Source organism: Procambarus clarkii, chromosome 72, assembly GCF_040958095.1.
Source record: "Procambarus clarkii isolate CNS0578487 chromosome 72, FALCON_Pclarkii_2.0, whole genome shotgun sequence".
Classification (NCBI taxonomy): domain Eukaryota; kingdom Metazoa; phylum Arthropoda; class Malacostraca; order Decapoda; family Cambaridae; genus Procambarus; species Procambarus clarkii.
In genome coordinates, this window is record NC_091221.1 from 15,378,786 (window position 1) to 15,395,360 (window position 16,575).

The 16,575-nt window shown below is 48.4% G+C and overlaps 1 protein-coding gene across 1 annotated transcript in view; it reads left to right on the forward strand.

Annotated features, from left to right (window-relative positions):
• The window catches only part of LOC123773774 (cholesterol transporter ABCA5), a 567,017-nt gene that overhangs the window by 289,808 nt on the left and 260,634 nt on the right, over positions 1–16,575 (forward strand). Inside the window, exon 18 of the mRNA XM_045767705.2 lies at positions 3,165–3,396. Coding sequence (XP_045623661.1) covers positions 3,165–3,396 — 232 coding nt within the window. The remainder of the gene's footprint in view (positions 1–3,164; positions 3,397–16,575) is intronic.

Consider the following 16,575-nt stretch of genomic DNA (forward strand, 5'->3'; position numbering starts at 1 on the left):
AGACCCCTGACTGTGATAAAACTGACCAGGATTCTGATAATAGCAGGATTGTGGTGATATTTAGTGCTGTGCTCCATGGAGGGAGGAGTAAAGCTGTGGGAGGGAGGGTGGTGGCGTTGTCTTCTGACTCTGTGTGGCCACCTTTTATTTACTGCACTCACCATACCAGCTTAGTGGTTCGCTATGGTGAACACAAATGTAGATACTTATATATAATGTGTGTATAGAGTATAATAACAGCAATAAGAGTAGGTTGGGAGCCGTCATTTTGGTGAGGGAGGTGCGTTATCTGCACGACTTGTCATGTTGTTTACTGGTGGCCACTATGGTCTTTGGCCCCCATACCAGCTTATTTGTACAGGTATGGTGAATAAAACAGGTAGATACTTATATATAATGTGTGTATATAGCATTATAACACCACAAACAGTGTTGTTGGAGGAGAAATATTAGTGCATCTGGCCTTGAGGGCGGCCGCCACCAGCTGACTGTGTGAGTAGATACGTCTTTGGGCCTTTACTCACCATACAAGCTTAGATGTACAGTTATGGTGAACAAAACATGTAAATACTTATATATAACATCTGTGTATAGTGAATAAATGCAAAAACAGTATTGTGGGAGGAGAATGAGGGCAAGTGAGGTGTTGTTGAGGGAGGGAGTGGCGGCGAGTGGCTGGCTGGTGTGTGGCGGTCACTCCTCGTTGCATTTTAACTCACAATACCAACTTAGTGGTTCGTTATGGTGAACAAAACATGCAGATACTTATATATAACCTGTGTGTATATAGTGTCATAACAGCAAAACTATTTGTTTATTGTTTTATGAACATAATAATTGAATCACTAATATGCACACCATAATTTTGAGTACAGCGATGGTTCACACATTTTATTATATAAATATATCACAATTTACTGTATTGAATAATATTATTGCAAAAAACTAAGAAAAAACCAATCAGAGACATTGAAATAATTAGGTAATAATATATTTGTGGCAACTGCCGCCTGAAAGCTCGAGCGAAGTAGACCTCGCCTGGCAAAGGATCTGTCAACGCCCCTTTTCTGGGGGGAGCCCCGTCGGCTCCCCGGAGCTTTACCAGGCTGATATACTAATGTCAAACTTTGGCATCAGTCATGTGTATGGAGTTCTAGGGCCTACCGGGGACCACGGCCAGAACCTGGCCCCCTCAGAGAGGCAAGGGGAGCAATGGCCTATAGAAACCCCCGTGTGGTTGGAAGCATTCTGTGTCTGCCATTGACCGGGTCAAGCATTCAGAAAGGTAAGCATTCCAAAACAAACCCTATTCTGGTTAAAATTGCTACCAAAAGCCGAACAAGTGGATAGAACACCCCAACAGAAAACAAGCAAACTAGTATCAGACGCAGTGACGTGTGACGTCACTGCGCCGCTGTCTGCGCAGCTCCCCCCTCCCCGGGAGGGTGAAGGGGGAGCCCCAGACCTCTCACGCCGGCTATCCACCCATCAGTTCTTCGGCTGATGCTATAGGCACCGGTTGTGTGCTCCGGCTCCAATAGTTGTTTCAGCACTGTACCTGGAGTGTGGTGTTTGTCTTCTAGGTGGTGCGTGAGCCGGGAGTGAGTCTCCAGTACTTGGGCTGCATGCGCCTAGGGTTCCCTTCCCTAGGTGCCCTATAAGTACTGCCCTTGGGGCTTGGGGCCACCTTCCATAAGTTCCTTGGGTTCTGCTCCTGCTAGGCCGTTTACTGCTTGGTTTTCGGTCGCTCTTTGTGTGCTCGGGTGTTCTGTCTCTCATGTTCGCCTTAGGGTAAGGGGCAGTTTTGCACTGGTGGGGCACAGGGTGCTGCGCAGCTCTGTTCCTCTTGGGTACGCTGTCCTCTTGTGGGGTTTTCTTTTTGTTTCTCTACATGGGGGGGGGGTCTGCCTTCGTTCTTGCTCACTGTGTCCCATGTGTTCTGAGTATTGTTCTGGTGGTTCCCCCTGCTAGTTCCCCGTGAGTGTACAGGTCCCGGGGGTTCAGTTCTTAGAAAGTTATTTGGTAGCTTTGGGCGCTGGTTAGCAGTACCCTGCCTGGGATTCAGCCTGCGGTCTATCCCCGTGCCCATGACGTTCGTAAGTTCGCGGCTCTTGCTGCCATCTTTGGGAATATGTCTTGGTCTGATATTCGGGCGCGGGGATTTTGATGGTCGAACAGGGTCCTGGCTGCTCATTACCTTGTGAATGTCCCTGAGCCCCGTCGGGCCTGTGTTGCTTTGGGTCGGCGGTTGCAGCCAGTTGTCTCGGGTTCGAGTTGAGGAGTGTGCGACGACCGCCTCCCGGGTAAGTCCCTCTTTTTCCGTCTGTGGGTAGTTAGCTCCGGGGACCCGACGGGGCTCCCCCCAGAAAACCAGTGTTGAATGTAATGAAACACCATTTTCTGGGCGAGTCCCGGAGGCTCCCCGGCATCCCTCCCTCCCTCCAGTCGGCGTTTCTTTCGTGTTTTTGACATCCAGCCTCAAGAACTGAGGTGTGGGTAGCCGGCGTGGAGGGTGTGGGACTCCCTCTTTCCCCTCCCGGGAAGGGGGAAGCTGCGCAGACAATGGCGCAGCGGCGTGTGACGTCACACTAGTTTGCTTGTTTTCTTTTGGGGGAGTTCTATCCACTAGTTCCGCTTTTGGTAGCAATTTTAACCAGAATAGGTGTTTGTTTTGAGGCGCTTACCTTTCTGGGTGACTGTTCCGGTCGATGGCAGACATAGAATGCTTCCAACCACACGGGGGCTTCTATAGGCCATTGCTCCCCTTGCCTCTCTAAGGGGGCCCGGTTCTGGCCGTGGTCCCCGGTAGGCCTAAGAACTCCATACACATGACTGATGCCAAAGTCTGACATTAGCATATCAGCCTGGGATAGCTCCGGGGAGCCTCCGGGACTCACCCAGAAAATGGCGTTTCATTACATTCAACGCTGTTTTTTTTTAATTTGTTTTTCTTGCGCCTCTGGGTGTTAAAGGCCAAATAGTCAAGAGCAGCTTAGGGGTTAAAAGGGCATTGAATGTAATGAAATGCCCTTTTCTGGGGGTGTCTCTGGAGGTTCCTTGCAGCTTGTGTGTGTGTGTATGAAAAGAATATGTTTTGTAGATTTCTTTTCACCATGAATTAGATGTATAAAAACCTTAAATTCTATTAGTTTACATTTTTACAGGCTGGTAGTTGCTGAAGATGCTGACACAGATGTGATACTCAAATCACTGGAGGCAGTTGTCCCTCAAGTCCAGATGGCACGCTATTATGGGAAAGAACTAGCCTTCATTCTGCCTTCTAATTCTGCTCATCAATTTCCAATCCTTTTCAAACAACTTGACCAGAATGTCACTGTTGCTGACAAAAACATTGGCATTGAAAGTTATGGTATCTCTATGACTACACTTGAAGAGGTAATATATATATATATATATATTTATATATAAATACACTGTGTATGTATAGTGCATTTGTGTTTGTGAATTACCTATATGTATTTATAGGATTAGAGTTATGCTCATTAGGTTCCATCTTCCTTATAATCTTTGTCATTTGACTCTTTGAACCTGCTGATGGTTTTGGCACTCACCACCTCATTTAAATTGTTCCAAGCATCCACAGTACTGTTCACAAAAGAGAACTTTTGTGGAATGTGAATCTGTGATGCCTTGTTCTGGACACTGTAGGCTTTAACCCTTACATTGCACATGGTGTATATATACACCCTTAGTAACATGTCTCACTGTGTGCATGGCATATGTGTGTGTGTGTATATATATATATATATATATATATATATATATATATATATATATATATATATATATATATATATATATATATATATATACACGACATTGGGTGCCAGGCACGATTAAAATGGCCCGCAGCTACACGAGGTTCACATCAGATTCCTCAGGGCTCTTGTAAACAGACGCCATGTTTAACACTTTCGCGACTACGGCATGCGCGCCGCCAACTTAGAGGTCATGCCCCTGGCGTTCGGGCAAGCGCGCGGCAACACTGAAATGTGCATACAATGGGGCCTCGACTTACGATGCTAATCCGTTCTCAGAGACAGATTGTAACTCGAAATATTCTAAGTCGAAGCGATTTTTCCCATAGGAAATAAAGGAATTTGAATTAATCCGTTCCCCACCCTCCAAAATATTAACATACAAATACACTTTATACTGAATACAATGTTTTTTTCTAACTACAATACAGTACCTAAGTTGATCTTACCTTAATGGAGGGCTCTTGATTGCGTATGGAAGATGGTGATGAGGGGGGGAGGAGAGTTGTTACTGTTTGGAAGGGAAGTCCCCTTCCATTATAATATCAGGCAGTGAGGATCTTTCTGGTGTGCACTCCCTGGCATGTTTTGCCTGCATACCACTAGGACCTGGTTGTGGTTCAGTGCTTGTTTGTCTCACTACAAATTTGTCAAAGAGACATTTGTTTTTCCCTTCATTTTAACACTTGTCTGTAATGATGTATCACAGTGTCATTGAATAGGTTAAGGCAACGGCCTACTGCAGCTTGATTTGGGTGAGTCGTTTTAGCAAAGGTTTGCAATTCTTCCCATGCTGCACACATTTTCTTGATTGTTGAGGAAGAGACATTCTGTACTCTTGTTTCTGTTCTATGGTCATCCTTACATGGGTTTTCATATGTTGAGCCTTACCACTGACTTTCCTGGGACTCATGGCGTGATATATAATAATTACTTTAACCCTTTAACTGTGCGGCCTATAAATATGACATCCCCCCAGTGCGCAGGAAATGAAACCTTGGGAAAAAATTATTTTTTCCTCGGAAAGTGTCAAAAACCCCTCCCTGTATATGGGTATAGCAACGCAAGTTCGAAATTGTACTTGCTTTGGCTGCTATGGGGTCCAAAAGGTGGGCCGTGACGTTATAATTCCCCGTGCGCCAGAGCAGTATGCACCCGGGGCCAGTGGGGAGCCCGGGGCGGGGCGCGCGAGTTGCCGCGAATATATTTTTGCGCACAGTTCCAAATACATTTGATTTGTTTTTACATGCTAATCCTATGTATAATGAACACGTACACTATATTATGGCAGTAAAACATCCGTACTGTTCGAAGACACTGTGTTACGTGCATGTCACTTGTGTACACATATGTTGCACATATTTACCATGAATCATGCTAATTTATGTATATATACAATCTATGTACTGTACAGACTATACACTGTCACACACTATATACATTCACCATCAACACATTCAGAACACCGCGAGTGTGAGCAGCCACACCCAGCCAGCCCTCCCTCACTCCAACATCTTACTCGCCAACATTGCTCCTCCCACCATACTGTTATTGTATTTATTACACAATTTACACATGTTATATATACCTATCTACATGTTTTATTTACCAGAACTATGCAAGTAAGCCGGTATTGTGTCCAAACAGTACAGTGGCCACCATACACTGCATGACAAATCACACAGCAGACGACGCCACGATTACGACGTCACCTCCCTCACCAAAATAGCTCCTCACAACATACTCCTGGTGTTGTTATTACACTACTCACACACACTGTATATACCCATGTACATGTGTGTTCCCCATAGCGAACCACGAAGCTAGTATGGTTAGCAAAACAAGAGTTACTGCCACACAGTGAGGCTACCTCAATTCTCTCCCTCCCTCCCTCACCAAAATTCCTCCTTCCTATGCACAATGCTCATTATAACCACAATCCTGGTCACTAATACCTGTAAATGAATAATTGACCACAAGTTTATTTTGAAAAGGAACCTAAAAAGTCGTTTGAAGATTCCTAGATGGACGAAATAATGCTGTGGTGTTGTGGCTAACGCTGTGAACATCGTGAACAGCATTGAATCACTGATATTTGAACATTGTACCCAGTCATTATCACACTCGGGCTCTTCTATAATACTATCATGGCTAAATAAAACAGATTATATATATATTTTGACAATATTAGGCAATGCTGTGGTCACACGCTGAACAGCAGTGCTGTGCGCTCATGTTGCGAGCACCAGCCTTTGTTGCTCACTCACTACTGAGGCTCTGACACCCGGCAATGTGGACCATGATTTTTTTTAAGATGGCGTCTGTTTACAAGACTCCTGAGGAAGCTGATGTGAACCCCATGTAGCCGCGGGAGTTTTGAATGGAACGTGAAAAATAAAAACACCCGGGGGCGGCGTGTTGCGCACCCTAAGCCTGGGCCTGCAGGCACGTTGCGCAGTTAAAGGGTTAATGTTCAAAATGCAAAAAATCACTACAAACGCGGAATTTCTTATAGGCGTGATCGTCACTAAGCGGGCAGCTGTAGTAAACTGAGGCAGGTCGGACGCGTGACCGGGAACCACGCGCTCGGTCGACCCGAACGTATACCAACAAATATCGGATGTCGAGTCAAATTTTTCGATCAAATTTACATCGTAACTCGAAATTATCGTAAGTAGGGGCAATCTTAAATTGAGGTGCCACTGTACTTGTTTCAGTTTTCTCACCTTAATTCTTGTGCTACGTCATTCGTTTTGGTATCATTGTGTTCGCAATTAAATTCCCTGCAGGTGTATATGCATATAATGTCCAAAAGCCTGGCGAGACTTCCCGCAGCAAAGCCTAAAGTTACCCGTGAACAAGCACCAATTTGCACACCACAACGTAATGTGTATACTCGTTCAGTTTTATAACATCAATTTTCATGTTACGTCGCTCGTTTTTGTATCAAATTGTTTGCAATATAAAGGCGCGTATTTTAAAACTAGTCTCATAATAATAGAGCAAAAACTGGAATTTTAACAAATATTTTAATTTTGGACGCTCATCATCACCAAATTATTTACATCCTTCTAGTATTCTGACATAAAGTTTCATGTTACATATTTCATTTTGGTATCAAATTGTTTGCAATCTAAAGGTGCGCATTTTAAAACTAATCCCATAATAATAGCACAATAAATAGAATTTTAACAAATTTTTTAACATTTTGAATCATGACAATTATCATGAATCATTTCGATCATGACATCACACATCGCCACGCCGCTGTCAATGCCGTTCCCCCCTCCCTGGGAGGGAAAAGGGGGAGCCCCAGACCCCCTCACGCCGGCTATCCACTCGTCAGTTCTAAGGCTGTTGCTAGAGGCTGAGTTGCTCTGTTGCTCTGGCTCTGGTGATTGTTTCAGCACTGTACCTAGAGTGTGGTGACTGTCTTCTAGGTGTTGTGTGAGCCGGGAGTGATTTTCCAGTACTCGGGCTGCATGCGCCTAGGGTTTCCTTCCCTAAGTGCCCTGTAAATACTGCCCTTGGGGCTTGGGGTTACCTTTCACAAGTTCCTTGGGTTCTGCCTCTGCTAGGTCGTTTACTGCTTAGTTTTCGGCTGCCCATTGTGTGCTCGAGTGTTCTGTCTCCCTTGTTCGCCTTGGGGTAGGGGGTAGTTTGCACTGGTAGGGGCACAGGGTAGTGCACAGCTTGCTTTCACCAATTATAGCGGCCGCCTCTGTTCCGCCTGGGTGCGTTGTCTTCTTGCGGGGGTTTTCTTTTTCTTTATGTTTGTCTGCCTGGTGTGGGGTCTGCCTTGGTTCTTGCCCCCTGTGTTCTGCGTACTCTTCTTCTTCTTCCAGTGGTTCCCCTGCTTGGTCCCCGTGAGTGTACACGTCCTGGGGGTTCAGTTCTTATAAAGTTGCTTGGTAGACTTGGGCGCCAGTTAACAGTACCCTGCCTGGGATTATCTGGGCGTGAGTCCCTATTGGTAAACGCTCAGGGCACTGGGAATCACCATGGGAACGTGTGGGTCCGATGGATGTGACCCCTGGAGTCCCCCCTCGCTTTGTGCGAGTTCGAGGGTTGCTCTGTCCCTTTGTCTCAGAGTGACTCTTACTGTTTTGCCTCCGTCTGCTGCCTGTGGGGTCGGTGGCACCTTCGACCCAGAGCCCTGCGAGTTTTGTTGCTTGTTTGTGGCTCGATTACCCAGTCTTATGCTGACTATGTGGGTGCAGGCAGCACGGGCGTTGCACGTTAAGTTTCGGTGGTGGCAACGCGCTAGGTTGTTTGCTCCCCGGTAGCTCCGAGGCTGCCCCGCTTAGGTTGGTGTGACGGGGCTTGGAGGTGTCGGTCGCTTCGGTTTTGTTTCCTTCCATGCCCCCATGTCTTTTCCCTGTTGTGGTCTAGTTTGGTCCCTTCCTGCATCCGGATCCTTACCATTTGTGGATTTTGGGTCGGGGCGAGGCTTTGATGGTCTTGAGGCTCGGGCGGTCTCGGCGAATTTCCCTTCTGGGTAGTGACAGAGGCATTCGAGCCTGTTCCTCCAGCCGTGTTGTATGAGTCTGCCAGTGGGCTCCCTTCCTTATTACTTGTCCGGTTGTCCGGGCTTTTCTTGTGGGGCTGGGGCTTTGGGGTAACTTCTTGGCCCCTGGGACCTGCCTTGTGGGTTGCCGGGGCTGGTGAGGGGCTGACGTTTAGACCCCGCAGGTTTTTTTCTACCCTCTGGGCAGGGCTTGCAGTTACAAGGAGTGGGGTATTTTCTCCCCCCATCCTCCCCCTCCCCCCCTCCCCATCCCCCCTCCCCCCCTTCCGTACATGTTTTTTGGGGTCAGCCCCTTCCCTGGGTCGGTTCCTTGTCCCTTGGATCTGTTGGGTCCGTCCTGTCGGTGGGTACATTTCTCTACCCTTCTTCTTGGAACGGGCCTTTACGTTCATGTTCCCCTCTTCTCGGGGATCTGCATGACTTTTGGTCTTGGGTGCAACTTTGTCCTCTGTGCCTTCATGCTTCATGCTTGCTTCTTTATGTTCTAGAAGGATCGGGAAGGTTTTGATTCTTCCCGTATTCTTGAAACGTCTGTCGTCTTCCGGTCCTTTCTGGGGCTTGTTGGTCCTTCTCAAAGCTTCTCGGTTTTCGGTCTTGTTTCGTTCTTTCATGTTTGTCTCTTCTCTCTGTGCACTGTCCTGCGCTGCACAGGGTTGCCAGATTGGGATCCTTGTAGCCCAGTTGGGCTCTTTGCAGCCCAAATGGGAAATGTGCTATGTTTCTTTTCGCTCCTTCCTACTTTTTCAACTCCGGTAGGCGGCTGCCCTGTGTACTCTCATATGGGATTCGGTCATTAACCCTTTAACTGCGCAACACGCTTGCAGGCCCAGGCTTTAGGTGCGCAACGCGCCTCCGGGTATTTGTATTTTTCACGTTCCATTCAAAACTCCCGCGGCTACATGGGGTTCACATCAGCTTCCTCAGGGCTCTTGTAAACAGACGCCATCCTTAAAAAAATCGTGGTCCACATTCCCAGGTGAGGGAGCCTCAGTAGTGAGTGAGCAACCAAGGCTGGCGCTTGCAGTATGAGCGCACAGAACTGCTGTTCAGCGTGTGACCACAGCATCACCTAATAATGTCATAATATATATATAACTCGTATTATTTAGCCATGATAGTATTATAGAAGAGCCTGAGTGTGATAATGACTGGGTACAATGTTCAATATCAGTGATTCAATGCTGTTCACGATGTTCACAGCACTAGCCACAGCACCACAGCATTATTTCGTCCATCTAGGAATCTTCAAATGACTTTTTAGGTTCCTTTTCAAAATAAACTTGTGGTCAATTATTCATTTACAGAAATTAGTGACCAGAATTGTGGTTATAATTAGCGTTGAGCGTAGTATTGTGGAAGGAGGAATTTTGGTGAGGGAGGGAGGGAGAGAATTGAGGTACCCTCACTGTGTGGCAGCCACTCTTGTTTTGCTCACCACACTAGCTTCGTGGTTCGCTATGGGGAACACACATGTACATGGGTATATACAGTGTGTGTGTGTGTATAGTGTAATAACAGCATCAGGAGTTGGAATGAGGGAGGGCTGGCTGGGTGTGGCTGCTCACACTCGCGGTGTTGTGAGTGTGTTGATGGCGAATGTATATAGTGTGTACATATTTTGTAGATATACATAAATGAACATGAAATATTGGTGTGAATAACTGTATGATGGGAGGAGGAATGTTGGCGAATACAATGTTGGAGGAGTGAGGGAGGGCTGGCTGGGTGTGACAGCTCACACTCGCTGTGTTCAGAATGTGATCGTGAATGTATATAGGGTTTGACAGTGTATAGTCTGTAAATAGATTGTATATATACATAAATTAGCATGATACATGGTAAATATGTGCAACATATGTGTACACAAGTGTCATGCACGTAACACAGTGTCCTTGGACAGTACTTATGTTTTACTGCCATAATATAGTGTACGTGTTCATTATACATAGGATTAGCACGTAAAAACAAATCAAATGTATTTGGAACTGTGCGCAAAAAATGAACAAAAATATATTCGCGGCAACTGGCGCGCCCCGCCCTGGGCGCCCTACGGGCCCCGGGAGCGTACGTTATGGGCGATCGGGGAATGATGACATCACGCGCCAAATTACAGACCCCATAGCAGCCAAAGTAGGTACAAGTTCAAATTTTTTTGACATCCCCATACTGAGGGAAGGTTTTTTGACGCTTTAAAAAAAACAAAGAATTTGTTAAAGAGACTTTATTTCCTGCGCACTGGGGGGGAGTGTCATATTTATAGGCCGCGCAGTTAAAGGGTTAACAACACTATTTTGTTTATTTTCTGGTCACATTCGTGGTTTCTTTCTTTAGCTCACGACTTCTGGCGACCCACGTCTGGCATCCCTGCTGCGCTATGCGCTGTGATTGTTTGCTTTGGTTCGGGCGGTGTGCACGTGAGCTGTGGTTTTACGTTCCTTTTTCTCTCGGGCGCTTCGTCTCTCGCTCATCTCGTCTCTAGTCCGTGTCCTGTAGCTCCTAGGGGTGTTCTGGATTGCTGCTATGGGGAGGACGTTGGGTTTTCCCAGCATATGGGTGTACAGCTCCTCCTTTGCCTCTACCCTAGAAATGCTATACCGATGATGATACTTTTCAAAACGCTTGTGCTCTCTAGAGTGGAGTACTGCTGCACAATGACAGCCCCTTCCAAAGCTGGAGAAATTGCTGACCTGGAGACCGTGCAGAGATCCTTTACTGCTAAAATCTACTCAGTAAAACATCTAAATTACTGGGACCGACTAAAGAGCCTAAATCTGTACTCCCTTGAGCGCAGGCGGGAGAGATACATAATAATTTACACGTGGAATATAATTGAGGGGCTGGTCCCAAACCTGCACACAGAAATAACATCACATGAGACCAGGAGGCATGGCAGGATGTGCAGAATACCCCCGTTGAAAACCAGAGGTGCAACAGGTACTCTGAGAGAGACCTCTATCAACATAAGAGGCCCGAGACTGTTCAATACGCTTCCACTACACATAAGGGGCATAACTGGCCGACCCCTCACAGTGTTCAAGAGAGAACTGGATAAGCACCTCCAAAGGATACCTGATCAACCAGGCTTTGACTCATACGTCAGGCTGCGAGCAGCCGCATCTAACAGCCTGGTTGATCAGTCCAGCAACCAGGAGGCCTGGCCGACGACCGGGCCGCGGGGACACTAAGCCCCGGAAGCACCTCAAGGTAACTCTGTTCTTCTCCTGCATGTGCGGCTCTGCCTTCTTCCACTGGCAGTGCTCCTGGAAACTTCTCTGCTATGTTGTGTCATGACACATTCGTGCCTATGTTCTGCAGGTGAGTTTATGCAGTCTGGCTTCTATTTTGGCCAGGCGCTGGTCGGTGATTTTTGGATACGAATATACGAACGTCAGAACACTGTGACTGCAGCAGGCCTATTGGGCCATATGTGGCAGCTCCTATTTATACCCATCCAGTCCCACTCTTGTGCATGTCCAGCCCATGCATGTGTCCAGATAAGGGGCCCTACCTCCACCAGGGTATGAGGTACAATGGTGGAGGTATATGTTATGGGGTAGATGTTCCTGTCTCGATGTTCTGAGATGACATTTTGCATCAGTTTTCATGCTGTGGATGTGTGTTGGGAATTGGTTGTGGGTTTTTGTTTAGCCCTTCCGTGCTTCTTCCTGGGGCCTTACTTGTTCATCTCGGTTAATGATGCACAGGGGGTCATGGCCCCGTTTTTTGTGGTCTTATCTGGATCACTTTTTCCTTGCACGTCTTACAGTGCCTGGCTTTGCCCTTCCATATACATTGGAGTCTCTGTACGGTACTTGCCTAGTTGTACTTCCCTAGTTGTGTTTGTGGGAGTTGAGCTCTGGCTTTTTGGTCCCTCTTCTCACCTGTCATTCGCTCATGTGCAGGTTCCTGGGTCTGCTGGGCTCTGTCATATCTGCGCTTGAAGCCGTGTGTGGTGTTATTCTCCACCAAATCTCCTCATGCGTTCTGCTTGTCTACTGCTCTGCCCTTGCGATACTTTTTTCCTTGTCTCTTTGGCTCGTTTGGGTTCTCATTCCACCGGTGTCCCCATGGTGCATGTGCCCCTGGGGTCCCGTTGTTGATCTTTTTCTATCTTGTCCATTCCTTTGCGGATCGTAAATGTGGTGTTCATGTCCTCATAGTTCGTACTCCTTGGTTCGGGTGCTGGTCTGGTGGCATACCTTTGCAGCCTTTTTCCTTTTCGTCTTGGGACATGACCCAGCACTGTTGTTGGCGTGGCTTGTTGGGACAGGACCAGCGGCTCTGTGTGTTGTTCGTCGTGTCCCTTTCCTTCCTATTTGCTACTTGCTTTCTTCATTCCTCATCTTCCTTCTACGCTCTTGTCCCTGGCCGTTGGTACTGTTTTTTTTCTGGTCTTTTTCTTGTGTTTTCCATTTTCTTTTTTTATCCTACACATGGTTGTGCGTGTTGTTTGTGCCTTTTGGCTCTCCTGTTGCCAGGTTTGGGTTCCTGGTTTTTTGGCTTACCCTGCCTGTTGGCATTTTCACGGTCACTCGGTGTCCCTTCTCTAGAGTCTCACGTTGGGACTGTTGTCTCCGATCTCCTGGCGGGCTCGCAGACATTAGGTTGTTTTTCTGTGCGGCAGACGTTCCATCTCCTCCTTTGCCGGCTTGGGGTTTCGGCTCTGCTGGCCCCTTGGTCGCACCCGAGATCTTCTCGTGGCTCCGCCTCTTCTTAGGCTCGATTGGCCCATGGCACGGCTGGTTCGATTCTGCCAGGAGTCTCTCGCATTCTGTTGGTGGTCAGGTGGCTTTGTTGATGGTGTCCTACCTGCGTGCTTCTTGGTGGTAGTGTGGGTTTTTTTGGCGGTCCTCCCTTTTCCTTCTGTCCCTTCTTAGGTAGCTGCGTTTGTTGGAGTAGTCTTGTCCTTCTCTTGTGGAGGTTTGGGGCCGTCATCTTGCCCCATACTGCCGCCTCGTTTCGTCTTTGCCAACATATCTTGGGTTGACATTCAGGCCTGGGGTTTTTGGAGGTTGAACAGGGTCCTGGCAGCTCTCTACCTTGTGAATGTTCCTGGGCCCAGTCGAGCCTGTGTTGCAATGGGTCGGCGGTTGCAGCCTGTTGTCTCGACTTCCTGTTGAGAAGTGAGGACAGACCGCCTCCCAGGTAAGTCCCTGTTTTTCCTTATCTTTGGGTAGATAGCTCCGGGGAGCCGACGGGGCTCCCCCCAGAAAGCCAGCGTTGAATGAAATTAAACGCCATTTTCTGGGTGAATCCCGGAGGCTCCGAGGCATCCCTCCCTCTCTCTGGTTGGCGGTGTTTTTCACGTTTTCTGGGGGGAGCCCCGTCGGCTCCCTGGAGCTTTACCAGGCTGATATGCTAATGTCAGACTTTGGCATCAGTCATGTGTATGGAGTTCTCGGGCTTACTAGGGACCATGGCCAGAACCTGGCCCCCTCAGAGAGGCAAGGGGGAGCAATGGTCTATAGAAACCCCCGTGTGGTTGGAAGCAATCTATGTCTGCCATCGACCAGGTCAAGCATCCAGAAAGGTAAGCATTCCAAAACAAACCCCTATTCTGGTTAAAATTGTTACCAAAAGCCAAACTATTGGATAGAACTCCCCAATAATAATAATATATAATAATAATAATAATAATAATATTTATTTAGGTAAAGGTACATACATAAAGAGATTTTACAAAGTTTGTTGGCTTTATAGATAGAGCTAGTACATACAATGCCTAAAGCCACTATTACGCAAAGCGTTTCGGGCAGCAATAGAAAACAAGCAAACTAGTATGACGTCACGCGTCACCGCTCTGCTGTCTGCGCAGCTCCCTCCTCCCCGGAAGGGTGAAGGGGGAGCCCCAGACCTCTCACGCCGGCTATCCACCCATCAGTTTTTTGGCTGATGCTATAGGCATCGGTTGTGTGCTCCAGCTCCATTAGTTGTTTCAGCACTGTACCTAGAGTGTGGTGTCTGTCTTCTAGGTAGTGCGTGAGCCAGGAGTGAGTCTCCAGTACTCGGGCCGCATGCACCCAGGGTTCCCTTCCCTAGGTGCCCTGTAAGTACTGCCCTTAGGGCTTGGGGCCACCTTCCACAAGTTCCTTGGGTTCTGCCCCTGCTAGGCCGTTTACTGCTTGGTTTTCGGCCGCTCTTTGTGTGCTCGGGTGTTCTGTCTCCCTTGTTCGCCTTAGGGTAAGGCGCAGTTTTTCACTGGTGGGGCACAGGGTACTGTGCAGCTTGTTTTCACCATTCATGGCGGCCGCCTCTGTTCCGCTTGGGTACGCGGTCCTCTTGCGGGTTTTTTTTTTTATTTTTGTTTATCTACCTGGTGGGGGTCTGCCTTCTTTCTTGCCCCCTGTCTCCCTTGTGTTCTGAGAATTATTCTGGTGGTTTCCCCTGCTAGGTCCCTGTGAGTGTACACGTCCCGGGGGTTCAGTTCTTAGAAAGTTGTTTGATAGCTTTGGGCGCTGGTTAGCAGTACCCTGCCTGGGATTACCTGAGCGCGAGTCCTATTATAGTAAAAGCTCGGGACCCTGGGAAACCCATGTGGGCGCGTGGGTCTGATGGATGTGACCCCGGAGTCCCCCCTCGCTTCCAGCGAGTTTGAGGGTTGCTCTCACCCCTTGTCTCAGGGTGACTCTCTGTTTTGCCTCCGTCTGCTGCCTGTGTTGTCAGTGACACCTTCGACCCGGAGTCCTGCGAGTTTTGTTGCTCGTTGTGGCTCGGTTACCCAGTTATGCTGACTAAGCGGGTGCAGGCAGCAGGGGTGTTGCACGTTGAGCCTTGGTGGTGGCAACGCTCTCGTTTGTTTCCTCCCCGGGAGCCCCGGGGCTGCCCTGTTTTGGTTCGTGTTGAGACTTGGGGGTGTTGGTTGCTTCGGTTCTTTCCAAGTTCCCTTGTCTTTCCCCTGGATCCCCCCTTCCTGCCTACATCCGGTTCCTTACCGTCTGTAGGTTCGGGGCGGGGTTCGATGGTTTTGAGACTCGGGCAGTCTCGGGGAATTCCCCTTCCGGGGTAGTGACGGGGGCATTTGAGCCTGTTCCTCCAGCCGTGTTGTAAGAGTCTGCCAATGGGCGCCCTTCCTTAGTATTTTCGTGAAGGTTCGGGAAGGTTTTCGCTACTTCCCGTATTTTTGGAACGTCTGTTGGCTCCTAGTCCGGGTCGCCGTATTGGGCTACTTGTAGCCCAGTTGGGCTACTCGTGGCCTAGTTGGGTTCCCATTGGGCTCCTTGTCTTCACTTCATTGGCCGGTTATGTTGTCGCTGCTTCCTCTTTTGGCTCCTGTCCCGTGTGATGGGTTGTTTTTTCTAATTAGCGGTTCCCTAGGGTTGCGTTCTGTTGGCTACTTTTCTTGTGCAGTAGTCCTGGTTGGCACCTTCCTGCAGAGCGGGTTGTGCGGTTCGGCCAGCGTGTCCTGCGCGTGCGCCGTGGGAGTTTGTTTTAGTCTGGGCAGTGTGTTTCAGTGCTGGTGTTTTGCGCCCTTTTTTCTCGGGTGCTTCACCTCTCGCTCTTCTCCCTTCTCCGGTATGTGCCTCGTCGCTCCAGGGGTGTCCTGGATTACAGCTATTGGAAGGACGCAGAGGTTTTCCCTGTGTCAGGGGTGTGGGCCTCCTCCCTGGCCTCTACCCTGCTCTCCTACTTGTCAGGCTCTGGCTTCTTCACCTGGCGGTGCTCCCAGGATCTTCTTGGCACTGTTGGGTCGTGTCACGTTCGTGCCTCCATTCGACCGATGAGTTTCTACGGTCTGGCGTCCTTCGTCCGGGCGCTGGATGCGGAGATGTTTATATACCTGTCTTTATTTAGGTATATTTATGTGCGAATGAGACCGTTGGCACACTGGTGGCTGTCCCTTTTCAACCCTTCCAGTCCCACTCATAGGCATGTCCAACCCATGCTAGAGTCATTCAGGGAACCCACCTCGTTCATGTTATGAGGTGTGTGGGTTGTGGTGCTGGTTATGTACTCACCTGGTTTTGCTTGCGGGGTTTGAGCTCTGGCTCTTTGGTCCTGCCTATATGGAAGAACATGCAGGATAGTACCAGTGGAGAGCAGTGGTGCCAAAGGCACAATCGGGAAACACTGTGTAAACATCAGAGGTCTGCGGTTGTTAAACGTCCTACCTGCGAGCATACGCCATATTGCCGGTACATCCGTGGACTTCTTCATGAGAACACTAGCCTGTTTTCTGATAGAGGTTCCGGCCCATCCTGGCTGTGGTGGGTATGTGGGCCTGCAGCCGCTCCAAGCAACAGCCTGGTGGACCAACCTCTCACAAGTCAA